Raw genomic sequence first — 23418 nt, 5'->3', positions numbered from 1 at the left:
GGCTAGTGCATGGCAAATCAGGGAAGCAAGGCGCCCAGGCACAGCCCAGGCTGAATGGGAGGATGCAGCCTCACATGGTGTGAGTTATATTATTAGTAGCTTTCAGCGTTTACATATCAGTATCACCCATATCCATATGACATGAAAATGAAATACATCAGCTACAAGTAGACCCGATCCATACCCGCTTCCATTTTCTAACATGGATCCCTGTGGTGGCTCCTTTTGAATTAAAGCTGCTGAGTGCTGGCCTCAGACTAGACTCTTCAGTGTCTCTCAGAGATAAGTCCATTTACGGCCTACAGCCTTCATACTTTACTGTTTTATGCAGTTGATGGGTTTCGGACTCTCTGGGTTCATTCCATCGACCATCACCACCATTCACGACCGATTCTACTTCACACTCCACTCTCTCTCTCTCTCTCTCTTTACGTGAAAAAATCCGTGAAAGGCTGTTACCCTTCTGTCTTCTTTTGGTTTGTTTGCATGCAAAAATGAAAATGTCTGATATCAGTTCACTTCCGACCGTCGGATCGGTGTAAGTGGGATTCACAGATTTCGAAGTCGGGTACACAGCGTTAAAGTGGTCTCACCTCACGTGTGTAATTTTTGTATACAATAAAACTATATATCACCCACCAAACCCACCATCGCTCCATTCCAGTAAAATGGATGGACACTTGATCCTGACCACTCGATCAGTTTACCTTAACAACCATCAGATAAATCTGACTTTCAGCTTTCTTTCGGTTTCGAAGCGTTCGAGTTCTCGTGAGACGAGAAAATGAGGAAAGCCACTGGAGCCAGCCAGTTGCAAGCTGTTGCAACTGAACGTCCAGACCAGACTTCTTCATCACTTAAGTCGCGTCCTCCTTTAGGACCTTTACTCACTAAAGAATCATTAATTCACCTTATCTACTGTTTAGTCTTAACTTATTCCAATGACGAAAAGTTTCGGTTAATCGTCTACTTTAAGTAATTCTCATGATGATGATCGCCATAGATTTTTAAAACCCACTGACAGGCCGATCTAATTGGTCCCACTGGTGGGGAATATGTTCCTGCAAATTATCTCTGTTTTTGTTTGCTCCTGTAATTTTTTTTGGGTATCCATTCTGTCTGTAGTTCATTCCTGAAACACCCATAAACAATACCACTGCAGGAACAACAAACTGGGGATGTTCCTAACCCTTCTGCTTCCGAAGGTTTCTGTCTGTTTCTCCCTTTAATAATGGCACTTTGTTTATCGTCTTATTTTAACTCTCTAACCCCGTTTATCTTTCTGGGTTTCTACTGAATTCGCTTCTGGCTGCGTAGATGCATTTATGTAGTGAATTTGAATATCTGTTGGTAAAGGGTCGCTACATGTGTCCCTCTGCATGTTCTATCCTTTTACGTCATTAGGCGCTCTGTTAGACCAAGAGATCTTCTCTGCTTTTATTTTTATCAAATCTACTATTATCATGGTTTTGAAAAAATGGGATTGTGTTTCTTTATTTTCTGCATGGAAGTTTGAAATGGGATGCAGGAAGTCTGAAAAGGATTTGGGTTTTGGTATACCCCATTCTGAGTAGTGAGAACTAGTTATTCTCATATTCTTTCATTTAGATTTTTGCATAGTTGTTTATGATTTCCGATATCTTGTTAAGTTTTCTATAATTTTAATGTATACTTTTCATTGTTTGTTTGCAGCTGAAGGGAAGGTGGTGCTCGTTTTGTAGACTGCTTCGAATCTAAAATTGTAGTTTCAGGTTAAGCGGAGGTTGAAGTTGTAGTGTACGTGACATTTGCTCTGTTTTGTGTGAGCGAGAAAAGATTTTATCTTTAAGGCTAAAGCTTGATATTGAGATGTTTCTGTTGATGGGTTCTCTTTTTTTCTTTTTCTCTCTCTGAATGGGTTTCCTTTTGGTGAAGAGGAGGAAAGTTGAGATGATATCACGTGGTTACATTTGAGAGGTCTGTTTAGGAACCGTGAAAATTAAAGGATTTGTAAGGCTTGTTGAAAGGTAGTTGTTTCTTTGGATTTTGAACTTTTGGGCACAGAATGGAGCCAACAGCTCAGAAGACTCTTGAGAGAGTTGTTTCGCAAAAAGCTCTGCAGATGGGTAGTTCATTTCCATGTCAAATTTGTGTCGTGGGTTTTCTTTGTGGTGTCTGTCTTACCTATTTCTTTCTCGCCGCTCTCAGTTCCTTGGTGGAGTTCGGGGAGGTTGCCTTTTCATTTCCCTCGGCAGGACTTGCTTCAAGGAATTTGAGTTCAGGGGTTATTGGTAAGCAAGAATTACTCTTTCTGCTTTTTTTCTTGCTTGCTTTCTTTAAAGATAGATTATGGTTCGAATTCATTTTATGGTCTTTCAGAATTTTTATAGACGTAGGGAAAACAAAAGAAAAAAAAAAGGAAGTTTGGTAATAGTTGTATCTATTAATTGCTTTGTCTTTGAGACTTATTGGTTAGTAAGTATTACTCTGTTTTGGTAATTCAATTAATTGCTTGCTTTTCTTTTATGGTACATTGAATCCATTAACTCTTTATCAAACGTGAGCATACTGCCTGGTCATACAATATTCATTCAGGCATTGGACCAATATGTTTTCTAAATCCTTGTTTCTAGCTAACTCCTAATTTGAATGAATACTTTTGTAAAGACTACTCTCTTGGGTCCATTGCGTTTGCTATTTTATATTATTTGATTTTATCTGGTTTGCAGATCAGAGTGTCTTCTCCTTTTCCAGGTGTTATTTCCACACCAATTATTTCTTGCAAATTAAAATTGGAATAGTTACTGATAAAGAATAATTGGAAAGCTCTTTTTGTGTATTTTAAATCATGGTTGAGAAAATGCAATGCTTGTAGATGATATTTTTGAGATCCCATGTTTCTGTTTGAAGCCTGAACCTCATTTTACATAGAGTGGGGTTACTTACTGAACCTGGTTTCTTTTGTCATTGTTGTTGACTATTAACCTATTGTGTAGCTCCATGTGTTCTATAGGAATTCAACTCAGTACTGTTATTAAGTTTCCTAAGTGCAACAATGTGCACTCCTTTAATTCTCTTTTAATTCTTGGTAGCACAATTTGCTGTACTAGCCTGATCTGAAACTTGCATTTAAAGGCTGTTTGGATCTAATCGTGTCTTTAAATAATTTCGTAGTTGACATTTTTTGTCGGAAAATTCAGTGGGGTTACTTACTGAACCTGGTTTCTTTTGTCATTGTTGTTGACTATTAACCTATTGTGTAGCTCCATGTGTTCTATAGGAATTCAACTCAGTACTGTTATTAAGTTTCCTAAGTGCAACAATGTGCACTCCTTTAATTCTCCTTTAATTCTTGGTAGCACAATTTGCTGTACTAGCCTGATCTGAAACTTGCATTTAAAGGCTGTTTGGATCTAATCGTGTCTTTAAATAATTTCGTAGTTGACATTTTTTTTTTGTTGGAAAATTCAGATATGAGAAAAAGCTTGGACTTTTCCAACCTAAAAGAAACAAAAAGAAGTGAACAAAGCAATGATGAGAAAGTCCTTTTATTATATTCAGCTTGGAGTGCAATGCTGAATGAATCAATAGGTGGTGAACATGATGTTTTCATCAGGGTAGGACTGAGCAGATCAAGTATACCTGAAGCTCCTCATCTGGAGAACTGTAAATTGAGTGCAAAAGTCAGCAAACACCTTGACAGCCATGGAGAGAATGGAAGCTTTCCTCCCTGGACGATTTGGAAAGGATTGCTAGGCATAGATTTACCCCACTCTTCTTTTGCAATGGATAAACAACAGGGAAATTTTGATCGTCAAGCTAAACTGCAAGGATCTTATCCTCCCTGGGTATGTAACATGTTGGCACCTGCTAATCTACCACTACCAATTTATTTTTCTGTTATTGTTAACCAAGTGTTCTGTATTTATCTGTACATGTACTCGTGCAAGCACTGTGCAACTTGTTAGTGTCTGTCTGGGCCTTTGTTGTATGCATGCACCCATTCTTTGATGTTTATTTGTATTGTTGCGCACTTCCACCGTATTCATCTATGTGTAACGTATACCTGTTTGTAGTGGCAAAGTACACATGACCAAGCATATTACCTTTTTCTCTCTTTTTATATTAATTGCCAGGCTAAAATATTGCCCATAAAAATCTCTTCATAATGTATGTATAGGTGGCACGATTGTGTTCATGTAAATTTTGCATATCTGCATGTGAATTGCACATTATGTTGTTAACTATAGGTATAAGTGTCTATGCTGCCCAAGTAGGATTCTTGTGACAACCTCAATGACTAGTAGATTTCAGTATGACATTCAAAGGATACGTGAAATCAGTACTCTAAGCTTAGTACTGGAAAAAATCTATCTTTTCAATCTTTAAGTTTCAAGTTCTGACTTGTGTTACATATCTTTTATGTGGGGACTGTTTCTTTTTGGGTGCCTTACATGGAAACTATTCTGTTACTTGCATCATGAATGCTTTGGAGTTTCTGTTGCTATGTATAATTCATTTCAGATGTTAATGTGTTGTTAATCTGGCATATCCATTAAACTGCTAGAGTTACAGCAAGTCCTTATAAATTTCTCTATATTATATAGGTTTTGTAATGATGCGTTCTTATGCAAAGGTACTTATCAGTGTGATTGTATATTCTGTTTTCAATAAGCTTATTTTTAATGTGACATTTCACTTTGCTATGTGATATGACTACTCCTGAATGTTGTTATTCAACTATAACAGATACAAGAGTAATTTTAATAGCATTCTTTTTGGACCAAATTTAGAATACCATGAATTAGCTTTCCTTTTTGCACATGCCTTTCTTTTAACGCAACGATGACAAGGGGATCGAATAGAGCTATGCATCACATCATCATCGTCATCATCGTCCGTGCCTTATCCATCACATCCTTTCTTATATGCATATTTCCTGATAAATGTGATCATTTATACCATTAAATTTTAAATGCAACTTCTGCTTATTTATACTTTATGATTTACCTTATAACTTTCCCACTTTACCCACCCAACAGGACATTCTGAACTTGGTAGCAAAGAGTACCTGTTGATCAACAATCACTTAGCTTGAATACATAAAGATAAAATATTTGATCAAATGTTTAAACCATAAATTTATGAATGCTGCAATGGAGGAGATTCAGTGAAATTAATAACATTCTTTTAGGTAAATGTTCATATTCCAAGCACCAATCATATATTTAAACCCATTACTAGACCTTTTCATATTGGTAAAAATTACTTTACCTTATGGTTTGCAAAAATAGCTTGCTGTTTCAGGCTTTTGACTTGGCTCAGCAAGATCTCAAGTGGAGTTAACTAGAGAGTCATGGAGTTCACTTGGAGAGTCATGTTACAATTTAGAATTGTATAAATTATGGTAATGTGGCATTATGTTTTATATTCTTAATATATTTTACTTCACACAACCACAAATTATAAATTTTTAAGTTTGGATATTCTGTACTACAAAAACAGGTGAGGTTGTTTAGGGAGCTTTCACAATTGACTATGTTGGATTGAAGTCTTTGTATGTATGAGTATTCGACTGATAAGAGTTCTTATTAGCCTATACTTAAGTTTAAGTTGTCCTGTACTGGGCCTATGTTAATGGGCCTAATCCTGTTTAATGTTTTAAGTTGTCTGGGTTCCCGTCACTAATCAGGGGCATTCTAGTAACTTCCTGTATTATTGTACTACATGATAATATAAATAATAGTACTGTCGACTGAGCAGTTCAGTTCTACATTCACAGCATATCAGTGATGTGCTTCTCCTCTTCTCTACTTCAAGTACAGCTCTCAAGATAACATGGTATCAGAGCATTAGCTTCTTCCTGGTTTTAGCCGGTGCACTCTCTCTTCTCTTGCTGTCTTTTCATCTTCTCTCTTCCTTTTCTGGGTTGCTACAGTAAAGACCTAGGGGTGTAAGAGAGTAAAGCAAGTTCGAACCTAGGGTTTCTCTTGGTTGTAGGACTCAAGGGAAGTAAGACCCAGAAGTAGATGTCCTACTAGGTTATTTCCAGCAAATAGTAGCTATTCGGCTACTAAGAGAGGTCTGTATAGGACAGACCTAGTTGAGGACTGATTTCGCAGTCCTAGCACTAGCCAAAAGGGGGAGAGCTTCCTCTACAGTTGCAGCTTCGGTGCTCCAGCAAGACCTGCACAGAACAGTAGTTGGTTATCAGCTCCAAAGATTACATGTTATCAGCTTCACTGCAGCTTCGAAGCCCCAGCAAAACCAGCATAGCACAGTGGTAAACAGCTCCATGTTCAGGTTGGTTATCAGTCCGGAACCTCTCACCACTGCTGTACCCGAACTGCTTCAGCTCAAGTGAAGATTACCTAGGGAGCTGCCAGCTCCAGATTGTCCAGCATTGTGAACCCTAGTTGAGGACTGATGTCAGCAGTCCTAGTATTGGCTGGAAGGAGGGATACTCTCCTTACAGTTGCAGTACTCTAAGTTCAAGTGGAGTCTGCATAGCACAATAGTTGAGAACCCTTAGTTTCAGGTCGGTTACCAGCCCATAACTCCTTGTTTGCTGCTGTAACTGAACTGCTTCAGAACTGTGACAGTCTCAGCAAGTCTGAAATTGTGTCGAGTGCTGTCAGAACCTGCTGTGATCATTTCGGCTAATCAGAACCTGCTCCAGAACTGCTTTAGCTAGTCTTAGTCAGTGTCACCTTCACAGTGGCTGTAGTCAAGATGTCTCCAATATCCAGAGAAGTTTCTTCTAGGGATAACAGGCCTGCGGCAAGTGGGAACCTTGTCACCAGCAACAACGGTGACAACTCACAGAATACTCCAATAGGGTCTTCTTCTCCTATGGGACAGGTTGCTGATTCTGGAACTTGTGCTTTGGCTTCACTGCCAGTGAGGTAGAGAGCCTTAGCAGGGCATTGACCCGTCTAAGGAATAATTATTTTGCTTCTACATCTCTTGCCAGATCAGGTACAGCCTCTGCCTTCAGTGCCACTGGATCTATTGACTCTACTTCTTGGGTTATTGATTCTGGTGCAACTGACCACATGACACATATGTCTTTCCTATTCTCTTCATATCATTTGTTGTCTGGTCAGGATAAGATGAGAGTTGCTGACGGGCCTTTCTCCACTATTTCTGGAAAGAGAATGGTTGACCTAAACAAGGACCTCTCTCTTAAATCAGTTTTACATGTTCCCAGTTTCACCTCAAATCTTTTGTCTGTTTCAAAACTTACCAAAAGTTTGAACTGTAGTATAACTTTTTTTCCTATTCATTGTGTCTTCCAGGACAGATTGACAAGGAGAACGATTGGGTGCGGTCATGAGTATGGAGGACTCTACTATCTTGATGCAGACATCGGTTCAGCTTTACAAGCATCTGCTGGTAGTAGTCCGGAGAGTGTGGAGTCAAAAGCTAAGTTGCATCTTTGGCATGCTAGGCTAGGTCATGTGTCTTTCTCCTCATTAGAAATGTTGTTTCCCGAACTGTTTAAGGGCATTTCAAGTCAGAGTTTAACCTGTGAAGTATGTCAAGTGTCAAAACAATGTAGAACTGTGTATCCAATTTCTAGTAATGATATTTGTGCTCCTTTTGATTTGGTTCATTTTGATGTCTGGGGCCCTTCACCCATTGTTTCTTTTGATGGCTTCCGGTACTTTATCAGTTTTATTGACCACTACTCTCGATGCACATGGATTTACCTGTTAAAAGGACGGGATGAAGTACCACGGATAACTATGGCATTTTGCAAGATGGTTGAAACTCAGTTTAATAAGAAGATAAAGCAATTCAGGTCAGACAATGCTGCTGAATACTTTGAAAAATCCTTGAACTTATTCATGGAAGATGCTGGCATACTACATCAGTCATCCTGTGCTTATACCCCTCAGCAGAATGGGGTTGCTGAGCGCAAGAATAGACATCTATTGGAGACAGCTCGAGCCTTACTATTCCAGCACAAAGTCCCCAAGCAATACTGGTCTCAAGCGGTTCTTACTGCATCATATCTGATAAATCGGATGCCATCTAAGGTGTTGGGTATGAAAACCCCTTTCTCTGTTTTGTGTCCCACTCTTCCAGATTTTTCCCTTCCTCCTCGGGTCTTTGGCTGTATATGTTTCATACATGTGAAGGATCCAAAGAAGACCAAGCTGGATCCTAAGGCTACAAAGGGAATATTCCTGGGGTACTCTCCTACACAAAAGGGTTACAAGTGTTATGACCCTGTCTCCAAGAGAAAGTATGTCACCAGAGATGTGGTCTTCTTTGAGTCTCACCCCTATTTTCAATCTTCTCAGAATCCTCTTCAGGGGGAGACTAGTGGGATGGAAGAGGATTCTCATTCTCCCTCCTTTTTTGTTCTCCTATCTACCTCGGGTCTTCCATCCTCTCCTCCTACTCCTTGTTGTGGCATTCCAGGTTAACCCAGTGAGGCTCCCACTGTGCCGGTTACCTCTCCTGATGCTACAGATGTTCCTGAAGGCTCTAGTAGGCAACAGAAAGAGATACTTACATACAACAGAAGGAAAAGGGGCCCTCAATCTCATGACAGCAACCAGTTGGACTCGGATCAGTTTGTCTCCACAATCCAAGGTAATTCCAAATCACATACTTCTGATTTGGATATTCCTATTGCTCTCCGTAAGCCTATTCGCTCTTGCACCACCCGACACCCCATTGCTGATTTTGTTTCTTACTCACATTTATCTCCTGCCTATCACTCCTTTGTGTCTGCTCTTTCCTCTGTGCGTGTTCCTTCTAGGTACTCAGAGGTTGTGTCTGATCCAAGGTGGAAAGAAGCTATGAATGAAGAGATGAAAGCCCTAATGAAAGCAAGAACTTGCGAATTAGTGGATCTGCCAGAGGGGAAGAGCACTGTTGGGTGCAAGTGGGTGTTTACTATAAAGCATAGGGAGGCCGGGTTTATTGAAAGGTACAAGGCTAGACTTGTGGCAAAGGGGTTTACTAAAAAAAAATGGATTGACTACAAAGAAACCTTTGCCCCAATAGCAAAGCTCAACACAATTCGGGTTCTTTTGTCACTAGCAGCAAATTTTTCATGGGAACTTCATCAGCTGGATGTGAAGAATGCCTTCTTAAATGGTGACCTTCATGAAGAGGTATTTATGGAACCTCCACCAAGCTATGATTTTGGTAGAAAGGTGTGCAAACTGAGGAAAGCATTATATGGGTTGAAGCAATCTCCCCGTGCATGGTTTGAGAGGCTTTGTGGGGTACACTCAGAGTGGTGCAAACTATACCTTGTTCATAAGGAGACAGGATAGCAAACTTACTGCACTCATTGTTTATGTGGATGATATGGTAATTATCGGGAATGACTTGGAAGAGATAAAAAGACTGAAGGAGTTTCTAGTTTCGGAATTTGAGATCAAAGACTTGGGTCATTTGAGATATTTTCTTGGGATTGAAGTTGTTAGGTCAAGATAGGGAATCTACATATGTCAGCGGAAGTATGTTCTTGACCTCCTTGAGGAAACAGGCATGATGGGGTGCATGCTAGCAGATACTCCAATAGAACAGAATCATGGCCTGCAGGAATCAGTAGGGGAGGACTACTGTGATAGAGAGAGATACCAAAAATTGGTAGGGAAGCTGATATACTTATCCCTCACTCGGCCAGATATTGCTTATGCTGTGCATGTTGTCAGTCAATTTATGTACTCTCCAAAGATCTCTCATATGAAAGCAGTTGAAAGGATTCTCAAGTACTTGAAGACTTGCCCAGGGAAGGGAATTCTCTTCAGGAAAAACAATAGAATTGAAACTGAAGCCTACACTGATGCAGATTAGGCTGGGTCTGTTGGAGACAGGAAGTCAACCTCGGGTTACTGTACATTTGTGGGAGGAAACCTGGTCACATGGCGCAGTAAGAAGCAGAATGTAGTGGTTAGATCAAGTGCAGAAGCAGAATATCGAGCTATGGCCCACGGGGTTGCTGAACTCTTATGGCTCAAAACTCTTCTTAATGAACTTGACATTAAGGCTGAAGGTCCTCTCAGGCTGTATTGTGACAATAAAGCTGCCATCAACAATGCCAACAATCCCGTGCAGCATGACAGGACAAAACATATTGAGATTGATCGACACTTTGTTAGAGAAAGAATTGTCTCGGGTGAACTCTGTGTGCCTTATACTCCATCTGAGATGCAAATTGCAGATGTACTGACTAAAGGGCTGGCCGCAGCAAAGTTTAGGGACATGCTTGGCAAGCTAAACATGATTGATATCCATGCTTAGCTTGAGGGGGAGTGTTGGATTGAAGTCTTTGTATGTATGAGTATTCGGCTGATAAAGAGTTCTTATTAGCCTATACTTAAGTTTAAGTTGTCCTGTACTGGGCCTATGTTAATGGGCCTAATCCTGTTTAATGTTTTAAGTTGTCTGGGTGTCCCATCACTAATCAGGGGCATTCCAGTAACTTCCTGTATCATTGTACTACATCATAATATAAATAATAGTACTGTCGTCTGAGTAGTTCAGTTCTACATTCACAGCATATTAGTGGTGTTCTTCTCCTCTTCTCTAATTCAAGTACAACTCTCAAGATAACAGACTAAATTAAGGGGAGTGGTTTGGGTTGGCCACCTCCCATTTTTGATAAACTGAGCTGTGAGCAGATCCCTAGTGAAAAGACAAAGGAACCACCATTGAATTTTTGTCTTATAATTTGCGTTTTTAACTAATGATTAGGGGCATGCCCCCTTATAAAAAATGATAGATCCACTAGTTATTTCCCAATTAAGAAAATCTTCTTATTAATTTATTTCAATGCAAAATGAAATAAATCTACTATTAGCCTTTAAATACTCGTACAGTAGTGGATCAGGGTATGCAACGAGCAGAAGTCATGATAAAAGGTTCTGGTCTCGGAAGAGATGCAGCATTACGAGCCATTCGTAGAAGTGGTCTACAATTAAGTTTTGTACGGGACGTAACCCTTATGCCACATAATGGATGTAGACCTCCTAAAAAAAGACGTGTGTAGAAATAAATGATTCAATGATCTGATCAAATAATATTACTATGGTTCGAGAGGAAATAGCAGTATCAATTTACCAATTTTTTTTTGCATTTTAAAATAGCACATAAATAATGACACAGGTTGAAAGTAGGAATGGCTAAAGAATGAACTCAGCAGGGAGTCAAAGGAATCAGTTGGATCTATCACTTGATTCAGACAAAAGGAACCACCACAGTGACTTGGTCCCCATGCTTGGGAGTGGAGTCAACTATGGGAAGTTTTGGAATTAACTCAATCAACTTGGGAGTCAGCAAGCCATGTTTGGAAAGTGAAAGATTAATACCTAAATCGGGGTATTTAAAAGAAAACGTGCCATATATAAAGAACATATTACCTGTTTTGTGGAAATTCCAGACTGTAAATATGCTCGAAGTTAATTACCTAGCATTCTTTAGTCAAATATTGAGCAAATCAGCAAAGCAAAACAGATAACCATATTTTGGTCTTGTGTAATGCTTTTAGATGCACTGCTAAGTTCATGAGCTGATGGTGCACCATGTTGGAAAATAATATAACAGGGTGGTGCAGTTAGCCTAGCACGGAGTCCTTGTGTTATAACCAACTACATGCTATATTGACAAATAAGGCTTGGAAGTTATAAATGTTTCCAGATTTTCCTTTTTTCTCAATGTTGCACCTTATTCCATGAGTTGGTAAATTACTTTTTATGACATCATTTAATTTTTTGATAAGTTTATCTCAGAATTTAATCAATAATGTGAAATGCTGCAGATTATGGGATCGGATGAAGATAACTTTCCTGCCACTAGGAAAGTGCAACATGACATATGGCTCCATCAACATCCCTCAAGCTGTAGTGATCCTCATGTGAGGTTTCTTGTTGCAGACTGGGAGACACTGCCTGGATTTGGTATTGGAGCCCAATTTGCTGGAATGTGTGGGCTTCTTGCTATTGCAATTAATGAAAAGCGAGTTCTTGTTACCAACTACTATAACCGGGCTGACCATGATGGTTGCAAAGGTATCATCATAGTTATGAACATTATGGTAGTAAAGAAGACTTGCATTCTATTGGACAATTCATTTTCACATTGGCTTAAAAACCTATGGTTACCATATGTTTGAATAATGTTACAGTTTAGAATTGCCGAAACTTTTTTCAGAATTCCCAAGGGTTAAAATTTCACAATGTATCGGAGCATATCGGCTGATACATATCGTATCAGTGACCCTCCAGTATGCCCCTACAGTAAGTGTTTCAGGGGGTAGAGAGCCCCCCCCCCCCCGAACAGGTTTGAAAAAAACAAAACTAAAAAAGCAGCCAAACATACAGGCTGATACGCCCCATCTGGCATATCGGCCTGTATCAATATTTAGAACCTTGAATACCATACTTTTATGATTATAAAAACAAAATATAACTTGAACATGCCTTTGTAGGTTCATCACGCTCTCAGTGGTCTTGCTACTTCTTTCCTGAAACATCTATAGAGTGCAAGAACCGTGCATTTGAACTTATGGCAAGGAAAGAAGCTTGGGAGAAAGGAATTGTAACAGGGAAAGACAATTACACTTCAAAGGAAATATGGGCTGGACGGATTCCCAGGTAAGTTATTGCATTGTCTAACCATCTTTTGACAAACTGCACAGAGTCAAGTAGATATATATTCTTTTAATTTTATTATAATTTTTTCTCCCTCAATTCAGAATCTGGGGTGAGCCTTGGAATTACTTGCAACCAACAACTGAGATAAATGGAAGTTTGATTACTTATCATCGCAAAATGGATCGTAGGTGGTGGCGAGCACAGGTATGAGCAGCAGTTTGTATAGAAATATAAGAAAGATTCCCTCTTTTCTATGAGCTGTAGTAATATTCCTAATGTGTGCAGTTGAATAATAAATCTAAGATCTCCCCTGTAGGCAGGCATTTTATTTATCTTCTCATAACCTATTCTATGCTACCTGGATGTGACAAGGACATGGCTGGATATGGTATTCAGCTACAAATATTTACACAGAAAATTGAGGTATCCAACATGATATGACACCCTTGTATGGGTATCTGGGTATCATAGCTCATAATTATTCTACTCTTGTAATATTGCTGTACCAAGTCTAGCCTCTCAGTATGTATTCAGAAACCATTAGTGATATAGGGTCATAATTTTTTTAGGCATTATATCCTTTTTTTTTAATCTTTATGTATTATAAGTCCTAATTGTGTTTACATTGTTACTTCTGAGTTATGTTCCTTATTACCAAATCTCTGACATCTTGCTTTGAGTTAACATCTAGTAATTGGTCCACATTGTTATTTTACAGGCTGTTCGTTATCTAATGAGGTTTCATAGTGAGTATACTTGCCATTTGTTAAATATTGCCCGACATGAGGCATTCGGACTGCAGGCTGCAAAATTGGTCCTTGGTAGTCGTCTTGGGAATTGGCCCCAGGTCTGTCAATTATATTCCCTTGTTTTATTTTTCCTTTTTGTTATATTGTAGATATATAAATCAAGGATGAAACTACTGGTACTATCAGCTTTCCTTTTAGCCTTTTGCAGATACAATATAACATGCATGAGAATACACATAAATGTTCGGTTATTATTTATATTAATTGATACATATGCTAGACTGGTTAACTAGAACTTTTTTTGATGAATAATAATAAGTTTATTGATTCAGAAGCAAATTAGAGTGAGTTCATACATCATCCCAACGAGAGGCGCGAGCTGCAGCCCCTCCTTGAAACTTACAAGTAAACTAGGAAAGAAAAACAAGAATCACAACTGAGCCCAAAATAATTCTTCCCTATTTACCCATTGCTTAGCTAACACATCTGACAAGGTATTTGCTGATCTCCCCACCCACTGTACAGTGACCAACATATTCCTTGTCAACCAACTAAATTTCTTCATTTCATTCTTGTATCACCACATAGCCTCTTCAGAAATTTTCAACCAACCCACCACCACTTTGGAATCCCCCTCGATTATTAGGTGTTGTACCCCCAGCTGGTTTGCAAATTGGACCCCTTGTACAGCAGCTAAAAGTTCAGCCCTGATGGAATTCCCAATTCCCAAAGGACTTGAGTAGAGCAACAAAATCTCTCCCTTATCATTTCGCAAAGCACCCTCCACTCCGGATAATCCTGGATTACCCATGCTGCTTCTGTCAAAGTTCAACTTAATTGAGCCTTCGGGTGGAGGAGACCAGCTTGTAATTGATTTGGCCTTTAAAGATGATCACCTTGCTACTGCTGACCAATTTCTTCAAATGTCATTAAAGGAGAATTGATGAAAGATTTCCAAGGTCTTCAGCCAATGTATTGCCCTGTTTAACACACAGTCCTTCAAATCTTGGCTGTTCCTTTCCTTGTCTTGAAAAATTCTGAGATTCCTTTCTTCCCAAAGAGTCCAAGTCAGCACGAGCACATCTCCACATAATTCTCCCTATTTTTGTAGGCCAATAAAAGGTAGAATGGTTGAAGAGTATGTGAACTTCTGCTGGTAGACTCCAACTACCCCCAAACAACGAAAGTAGCCAAGCCCAAAGGTCTGCAGAAAAGGGACAAGATACTAATAGATGGTAACAATCCTCACCGTGAGCTCTACAGAGGATACACCAATTAGGAGAAATACATAGAAAATGTCTTCTCTTTTGTAGGTTGTCTAAAGTGTTTACTTTCCCATGGAAAACTTCCCAACAAAAAGCCATAATTTTTGGGGGAACTGGCTTACACCAAATTTCTTTTGACGGAAAGGGTTGGTGAGTAGGAAGTTGAGAGATGGACTTGAAAAAAGAAGCACAAGTGAAGGTTCCATTGGGTCTAGGAGTCCAAACCCTCTTATCTGGCTTAGAGGGATCCAAACAAACCTGATTAAGACACCCAAGCAACAAAGAAAGAGACTCAATTTCAGCATCCCTAAGTCCTCTACGAAACCCAAAATCCCAAGTAGGATCTAAGGGTGTTCCCAAAGGTGAGACAAATTTTGAGACCACCTCTTTTTTGTACAAAGAAATAGAAAAAAGCGAAGGGAACAAATCCTTTAACGGTGAGTCTCCTACCCAAATATCCTCCCAAAAAAGGATAGAGTTGCTAGAACAAACTTCATACCTGATAAAATTGAGGAATTGAGGAAGGGTGTTGTGAATAGCCTTCCAAGGTGCTGCTAGGTTAGCTTGCCTCGATACACCAGCATTCCATCCATTCTCTGACCTCCCATGAATGCTTCCCACCACCTCATGCCACAATCTCTCTCTTTCCAAAGGCCATCTCCACAACCATTTCCCTAACAGAGCTTGATTCTTTCTAGTTACCCTCCCAATTCCCAAACCCCCCTCTTCTTTACTTCTGCAGACAATTTCCCAATTAACCAAGTGATCCTTTCTCTCTTGTCCCGGATCCCATAAGAAGTCTCTCATCAACTTCTCCAGCTTCCTAGCTTCCCTAACTGGTATCCTAAAGACAGACAAATAATAGGTAGGTAAGTTAGCCAAGGTAGCTCTTATTAGGGTAATTCTTCCTCCTAAAGAGATATAGTTCCTCTTCCATGAGACTAATCTCTTCTCAAACTTTTCTAATACTAGGGTCCAAAATCTACTCTCCCTAGGATTTGCCCCTAAAGGAAGCCCTAAATATGACATAGGTCAAGCAGAGGTGGAACACTCAAGACACTCCGCAATAGCCTCGACCTCCCCTACCTCCAAATTTATACCTGCTACGTAACTCTTTTCCAGATTTATTCTCAAATTAGAGACACTTTCAAATCCTTTTATTAGCTCCTTTAGGTTTGCTACCTTTTCACTAAGACCTCCTTCACAAAAAATCATTAGGTCGTCTACAAACTGAAGGTGGGTGACGGGGACTTGGTGTCTCCCTATTCTCCAACCCTTAATGGCATCTTCGCTGTCAGCCTTAGTAATGATCCTACTAATCACATCAGCTACTAAGGTAAAAAGGAAGGGTGAAAGTGGATCCCCTTGCCTGACACCCCTGCAAGCTGGAAAAAAATCCCTCACCGTACCATTTACCAGAATAGAGTAGTGACAAGTACTGATACACCCAAAGATCCAACTACATCACTTGTTCCCAAATCCACCATTTCGCATAACCTCTAATAGAAACTCCCAATCCACCAAATCATAGGCCTTTTCAAGATCCAATTTACAAATGAATCCTTTCCTACTAGACCTTTTCATTTCCTCCACACACTCATTCGCAATTAAGATCTGATCTGTTATTTGTTGCCCTTGAATGAAAGCCCCCTGAGTTTCACTAATGATGGTAGGGAGGACTGTTTTGATCCTCAATGAGAGCACTTTAGCCAGAATTTTATAGATGCTTGTCACCAGACTAATAGGCCTAAAATCTTTTGGGTGGTTGGCATCATTCTTCTTAGGTATCAAGGCCAAAAAGGTGGCATTAATTCCAGGGCTTATAGTGTGATTGTCTGCAAATTCCTTAAAGATTTCAGCTAGATCCTCTTTCAACACCTCCCAACAGTCTTGATAAAAACCCATTGTAAAGCCATCTGGACCCGGAGCCTTGGATCTATCCATTAGAAAGACAACTTTCTTAATCTCTTCTTCCTTGAAATCCCTTTCCAGCCACCTTGCCACTCCTTCATCAATTCTTGGCCAATCCACCCTTTCCATGACTGTTCTCTCACTCAAAGGCCTTCTATAAATCGATTTGAAGTGGTCCAAAAAATTTCTGGCTATGTCATCCTGGTTGGTAATCACCTCCTCTCCTATCTCTAGCTTGGTCACAAAATTCTTTCTTCGTCTCCCATTTGCCAAATCATGGAAGAATCTAGTGTTCCCATTGCCTTCCTTAATCCACTTGTGTCTAGATTTTTGTCTCCAACTGATTTCTTCCCTCAATAACACTTCTTCCAACTCCTTTTTTAATTGTCTCCTTAACACTCTGTCCTCCTCGGTCAGCCCATTGCGAGATTCCTTTACATCCAAATTCTCTATTCGAGAGATTAGGCCCAATTTTTGCTCCTCAATTCTACCAAACTGATCTCTATTCCACTCTTTTATTCTGGCTCTCAACCTTTTTAATTTCTTATGGAACTTGATCCCCTTCCATCTTACCCCCCTCTCCTTCTCACCCCACCACTCCTTCACTTTTTTCACAAAATCTGGATGGGTAAGCCACATATTTTCGAATCTAAAAGGTTTGGGTCCTATAGGAAAAGACTCAGTTCCTATTTGGATAGGACAGTGATTGGAGGTGACCCTGGGTAATGCCCTAGCAACCAAGTTTTCCAAACTATTCTCCCAGGCAAGGTTAAAAAGGATCTATCCAACTTCGAGCACAAAGGGGTTTCCTGAAGGTTGGACCAAGTGTAACTGGCTTGCAACAGAGGTATTTCCTTCAGTTCACAGTCTTCAATAAAACCATTAAATTTCCTCATGCTTGTTGAGATTACCTGTTGGGGATTACTAGTTTCATCAGAGAATCTAATGACGTTAAAATCCCCGCCCAGGCACCAAGGACCATCCCATAGCCCCTTGATTGCATATAGTTCCTCCCACATCTCATTCCTCTCTCTATATGAATTAGGGCCATAAACATTGGTTAAGACCCATACACACCCATTTTCTACATTCTTGCACTTAATAGAAACTGAGAATCTGCCTATCAATTCTTCCACTACTTCCACCACATCCTCCCTCCACAGTGTTACAATCCCCCCCGAGGCTCCCCAAGAAGGAGATGAGCTCCAACCTAAACCTCTAGACCTCTAAAAACTCCTAACCCATCTCCCATCTAATTCCATCAGTTTGGATTCTTGTAACAGCACAATATCAGGTTTTTCCCTTCGGAGTAGGTCTTTGATCGCCCTTCTCTTCCTTGCACTCCCTAACCCTCTTACATTCTAGCTAATAATTTTCATCGATACAAAATAGCAAAGGAACCCAATAAGAGGCCATATTCTCCTCATTTTAGGCCCTTCCTCCTATCCCCTCTACCACTGAATTCTAAATCCCCCTCAATGTTTGAAATTAGCCTTTCCACTTCAGATCTTTTTTTCTTATTTGTTCCTCTTTTCCCCCCCTTCCCAATTTCTCCATCCTTTCCAGCCAATGTTTGAGAGAGAATTTTACCCTTCTCACACTTATTTTGGCTACAACATCTTTCTACGAGTCCTTCCTTTTTATTTTGTTCCTCCATCATTGTATAGATCAACTCCCAAATTCTATCTGCCTCTCCCTTACTACTTCCTTCCAACACCCTCTCTCCTCCTTCCACTATCACCCTCTCTCTTGCATCAGAAACTCCTGGATGGGAAGCTGGGATATCTGTTACAGGCATAACAAACAAGTCAGTACCTAAAACAGAATTGACACCCATACCTGAAAGAACGGGGGTAGGACTAGAATCATTGGAAATGACTTGCTGACAGTCGGCAAATGGTTTTAAAGCCTTTCCCCTTTTTGGACAAGGTTGTGAAGTAGACATGGTGAAAGAATCACTTCCTGACGACCTACCCACTTGGAAAACCTTTCTCTGTGTTTCCGACACTGGAATACCCGCATCCATCCTCACGGCCAATTCTTGTCCCTCTCCACCAACATCCTGTAATTCATTAGACTCAGGGTTAGCTCCCTCGACGAAGGGAGGAGGAGTTTTCACAGCTTTAGAACCAATTTCTTCACCATTCCTAGTCTTCCTGCCACCTGCCTCTTCAGTCTCTTCCTCTAAAAACACAACTCTGTATACAAACTTTCTGTTTCAAGAAGATCATTGTTGCTTTTCGGAGACAAACTTCCCAGACTTAAAGTTTCATCTCTATCAGAATCGTCATTGCTGTTTTGTTCACTCAACCAATCTTCAAGCCCTGTTCTGTTCTCATCACTAGGCTTCAGGTATCTCGGGTTGCGCCTATCTGGTGAGAGACGGTTCGCCAGGTTGGAAGGGACCCACTGTAGAGAGCCTCGAGACTGCGAGTCTTGAGACTTTTTTGCGCCTGATCTGTTCGGTCGAGAGGAAGGGTTCGGGGTTGAAGAAGATAGACGCTTTATCTCGTCTATCAACTCATCCCTCCTCCCAGTCACGTGCTTACTTAACGTGTACCTCGGCCCATCTGTCTTATAATGGGCCTTGGGCTCAAGACTATAGGAGCCCAACTCCTTTACTTGAGAAGCCTTCTCCGGCCCACCATAAAAGGGATCCACTCGATTGGGCCCTTCTTTTCGTCCCATGTGACCACTTAAAGAGTCACGCCCCCCTGTTTTAATGGTCGAACCAGCAACCTTCCCTGTCTTAAATTGCTGGTTCAGCCTTCTCCCTTTCGACACTATAAGCTTTTGTCTTTTTCCCCTGACACCACCTGCGCAAAGGATCTGCCATTTGTCATAACCTCTTCTTGCTTTCTCCAGGTTTGACCTTCCAACTACCCCAAAACTTTTTGGCTTCCCAGAATTTATTGGCCCTTTTTAGTGAAAAATCCCTTCCCATTTGAATTACCCAATCTCACAAGTCCACGTAGTGCTTCTTCTTCCTCCTTCTCCCCTCCTACCAAACGAGCCTCCTTCCACAGCCCTGCTTCAATGGAGGAAGCTAACCACACATAGACAAAGCTCCCCTCTGTTCGTACCTCTACCTTTCATGGATTTTCTTCTGGCTTCACACCACTTAGCAGGATTGCTACTGAATAGAGATCGCCCCAGAAAGCACCTTTCAAGATTCCTCCACACAACACAGCTATAGACTCTGCTATTTCTTGTTTCCATAGATGGAATGGCAAGCCTATTACACGCACCACCACACCATCTTCAACAAAAAAATCCTTGGAGTTGGATGTTGGATTCCATTTGAAGACTGTGAATGATCCGAACTCAGCCTGAACATTGATAGCTAATATTTCCAAATCATTCTCTAATGGATCTAGGATGGCTTTACAGTTATCGAAGGGGGTTACTATGAAAACACTCTTCAACTTCAACCTGGTTGCCAGTAAGTCAGCTACCCTCCTCCAATCATTAACCTTTTCCTTGGCTTGTATCACAAACTTACTATCCCACTCCTCTCTCTCTAGACCTCCCACCATTCTGCAATGGCCTTTTGTTTTTGTCAACTGGCCCTTGTTGTACCCTGCTGTTACTGAGATAAGCCTTCTCCTCCCTTATGGAAGCTTTTTTCTCATTTGCTACTCTTTGAGCAACCAGTCAACTTTCCCCCAGCCTTGGTTCTGTTTTCCTGCTGGTAGACACACCAGTTGCCTTTGTCCCTTACCAAAAAATTCAGCCAAAGCTATGAAGAACCCGTTTCTATTCCTCTTACATTCAACAACATATCTTCTCCCTTCTAGTGTACTAAAATCCTGCCAGTTTATCTGCTTACCTTTTGAACAGGCTCCAACTATGAACTTTCTTAGCCACTTGATCACTTCTAATCCTTCCAGCAATATTGTACCCTTTTTCGCTTCCCTTACCTTCAGGCTTACCTTCCCCTTGATTCTCATCTCTTTGAACAGGAGATTTTTTGCTTCTTCTTCAAGGATCTCCTCCACTGACCTGCCTGCACGAACTCCATTTCTAATTAATGTGGCCTTTTCCAGTACTTTGGTTTGTTAATTCATAACAAGAGAAAGACTGATGAGGATATTGCCTATCAGAGCAGGATGGGCCCTGGTTAACTAGAACTTTTCTGGTTCAAAAGAATAACCAAACCTAGTGGATTTAACTCTTTTCCTGTGACTCCAAACTGTCATTTTGGTTCGCAATGTGGAGGGTAAAAACATGTCTTTGAAGCATACACCCTGCTTACTTCAAACTTTTTACTCTCCCAAGTCCCAAGTGTTGATTTTCTTCATAAACCCATAATGTTGCCATATGTGATCATGGAACTATTTTGTCATGGTGCCGCGGACAATTCAATTATTTTGATTATATTTAATGATCTATTTATCCATCACACATCACAGCAGTGTGCCTGCATTTGAGACCATATAGACTATTACAAGCAAGGTGCAAATGAGCACATTGAGTTATGCAGTGCAACCAGGATTTATAGAATATATGGTTTGACACTTGACAATACCTAGTGCCTGAGATTTTTATAGTAATAGTATAGTATGTTTATAAAACTGCTTTTAGGTTCCATTTTCTTTGAGAAACTCGGGCACATATAAGCCCATCTGCCTATCATTATTATTGATGTTGTACAGAACCTTTCTTCCTTTTGAATAAATTGGTATTGGTATGATAGTATTAAAGGTTTATCTTAACCACTCTAATTGGTAAAAGAGTGATTTAGGATCCTTTCAGTAGAAGTTGGTTTACTTAGTTTGTTCCATGATAAAAACATCTTGGTAGGAAACAGGGCCAACAATAAACAAATTGCAAATTATGATCTATGAGGTCAACTGGATGCTATAGATAAGACTTGAATAGGTGGCTTTAATCAAATGGTGAACAACAACAACAACAATCTAAATATTTTCTGTCCTCAGGTTGTATCTAGCTAGGAGTCCCACTGTTAGCTATGGGATCAGACAATCTAAATATTTGAACTACAAGATCCTCCATGTGATAAATAAAGCCCTCAAGCAAACCAACCTTCAACCTTCCACAAGTAACCCATTGAGAAGCCTCAACCACAATTTATAGAATGTGTGTGAGGAAGAAGATCCCTTGATTACTTTGTTAATATACGTCAATCCAACCTTTTCTTTTCTGGGAAGTCCACAAAAAAAAATCAGCCACAAATATGATCTGTTAGTGGCCTTACTTGCTTCCGATAATGTTAAGAGATTCCATTCAAAATTACTTTCACTATTTGTGACTGACGAGGAGAAAGTACAATGAAGAAGCAGACGATCTGTTGACTCCATAGGATCTTCACATAATATGTCTTCCAAGGCCATCCCTCTTATCAAGTTGTCTCTTGTTAAAATTCTATTCAGATGGGCTGTCCTGAAAAAAAAGGCACCCCTTTGCACCAGATCCTATTAAAAGGTATTTCTTGCCCCTCTTCTGGTTCAGCCAAGGCATTGTAGAAAGATTTGACAAAAAAACTGTCCACTCTTATCAAGTTGTCTCTTATTAGTTCTTATCTTTTCCAATAGTTATAACTTATTATTGCTTTAACATTTACTCTTGGGTCAATGGCAGAGTAAACTTAATTTTGCTGAAGTTTTGGGGTTCTAAATCTCTAAATACCACAAATATGAAGTATGCATGAAATGACACCATGTTTGCTGCCCATTACAACTACCAAACAGCTCCCAGAAAGTTCTTTTATCCTCTACGCAATATTCAAAATTGGTTTTGGACATCTGAATGTGTTGTTTTTTTCTTCCACAGGGTGTTGGAAACAGGTCTCAATCTGATATAGAACAATTTGTATGGTCCAATCATAAACCTTGGATCCCTAGGCCACTCTTAAGCATACATGTAAGAATGGGAGACAAGGCATGTGAAATGAAGGTGGTAGAATTTGAAGAGTACATGCGTCTAGCTGACCGCATCAGGAAACGCTTCCCACACCTCAACAACATCTGGCTTTCCACTGAAATGCAGGTTCAAGATTCTTTCATGCTTGATTTCCTTTCATTTTTTGAAACAATTATTTTGTTTGAAGATGTCTCCTTACATTGTTAATGACATGGGACATGTTCAGGAAGTCATAGATAAATCAAGATCATATCCCCATTGGAATTTCTATTACACAAATGTGACACGGCAAGTGGGAAACACAACAATGGCTTCATACGAGGCAAGCCTGGGTAGAAAGACCAGTACAAATTATCCCCTAGTCAATTTCTTGATGGCTGTGGACGCAGACTTCTTTATCGGGGCTCTGGGTTCTACGTGGTGCTTTCTCATAGATGGCATGAGGAATACAGGGGGGAAAGTAATGGCTGGGTACTTGAGTGTTAACAAAGATCGATTCTGGTAGAGAGCCATTGTTAGCTGGCGCTTAAGTCCATTTGTTCATCTTCTATCTTTTTGTTCCCTTTTGACTTCATTACCCCCTATTGTATTTTGTATGTATAAATATCACTCTTCTTTTTTTGATATACCGGCATGGTTTCTGTACATAAAGTCAGAAACATTATCATATAAAGGTTGAAATTTTTTACCTGAAATCAGGAGACAGATTTCTGTATTGAGGTAAAATGTATAGCAATTTCAGTCGTGCCCTCTCATTTTGCCTTCTTTTTTACCCTTGGAAGCTCAATTAATAATTGTGACAAAAATTTATAATACGAACAAGCTGAAGAAATCCCTTTCCTTCTGGAATTGGAATGGGGCTCCACTCCATTGCACATTTGCACTGCAGTATTCGTTTAGATGTAACCCATTGGTGACATTTAATATTCATTTTCACTGGTGGCAAGCTGAAGAAATCATGGAAGGGTACTAGCGAACTATATAAGAAATGTTGTTAATACAAGTCTACAA

The 23418-nt window shown here is 40.0% G+C and overlaps 1 protein-coding gene across 4 annotated transcripts; it reads left to right on the top strand.

Annotated features, from left to right (window-relative positions):
• The first annotated feature begins 1065 nt into the window (after window positions 1–1065).
• LOC104602839 (uncharacterized) lies at window positions 1066–23159 on the top strand. 4 transcript variants are annotated; one of them, XM_010266688.3, is made up of 9 exons: window positions 1066–1205; window positions 1693–2270; window positions 3451–3827; window positions 11765–12014; window positions 12434–12599; window positions 12701–12803; window positions 13318–13446; window positions 22318–22533; window positions 22634–23159. In XM_010266688.3, the coding sequence occupies exons 2-9, from the start codon at window positions 2045–2047 to the stop codon at window positions 22910–22912; spliced, it is 1746 nt and encodes a 581-aa protein (XP_010264990.1). In that variant the 5' UTR covers window positions 1066–1205; window positions 1693–2044; the 3' UTR covers window positions 22913–23159. The 4 variants fall into 4 exon arrangements, with proteins under 4 accessions (XP_010264990.1, XP_010264991.1, XP_019054226.1 ...); XM_010266689.3 differs by lacking the exon at window positions 1066–1205 and adding an exon at window positions 1349–1573; XM_019198681.2 differs by lacking the exon at window positions 1066–1205 and adding an exon at window positions 1356–1583.
• The last annotated feature ends 259 nt before the right edge of the window (window positions 23160–23418 follow it).

Source organism: Nelumbo nucifera, chromosome 1 (assembly GCF_055504915.1).
Source record: "Nelumbo nucifera cultivar China Antique chromosome 1, China Antique-T2T, whole genome shotgun sequence".
NCBI lineage: Eukaryota > Viridiplantae > Streptophyta > Magnoliopsida > Proteales > Nelumbonaceae > Nelumbo > Nelumbo nucifera.
Note: the sequence above shows the minus strand (reverse complement) of the source record. Positions and strands in the feature narration are given on the sequence as shown.

Excerpts from the sequence above, each read along its gene's own strand:
- LOC104602839 (XM_010266688.3), top strand. The coding sequence starts at position 2,045 with ATGGAGCCAACAGCTCAGAAGACTCTTGAGAGAGTTGTTTCGCAAAAA. Across the intron at positions 3,828-11,764 it reads AAGGATCTTATCCTCCCTGG|ATTATGGGATCGGATGAAGA; the intron begins GTATGTAACATG and ends GAAATGCTGCAG. Across the intron at positions 12,015-12,433 it reads TGACCATGATGGTTGCAAAG|GTTCATCACGCTCTCAGTGG; the intron begins GTATCATCATAG and ends ATGCCTTTGTAG.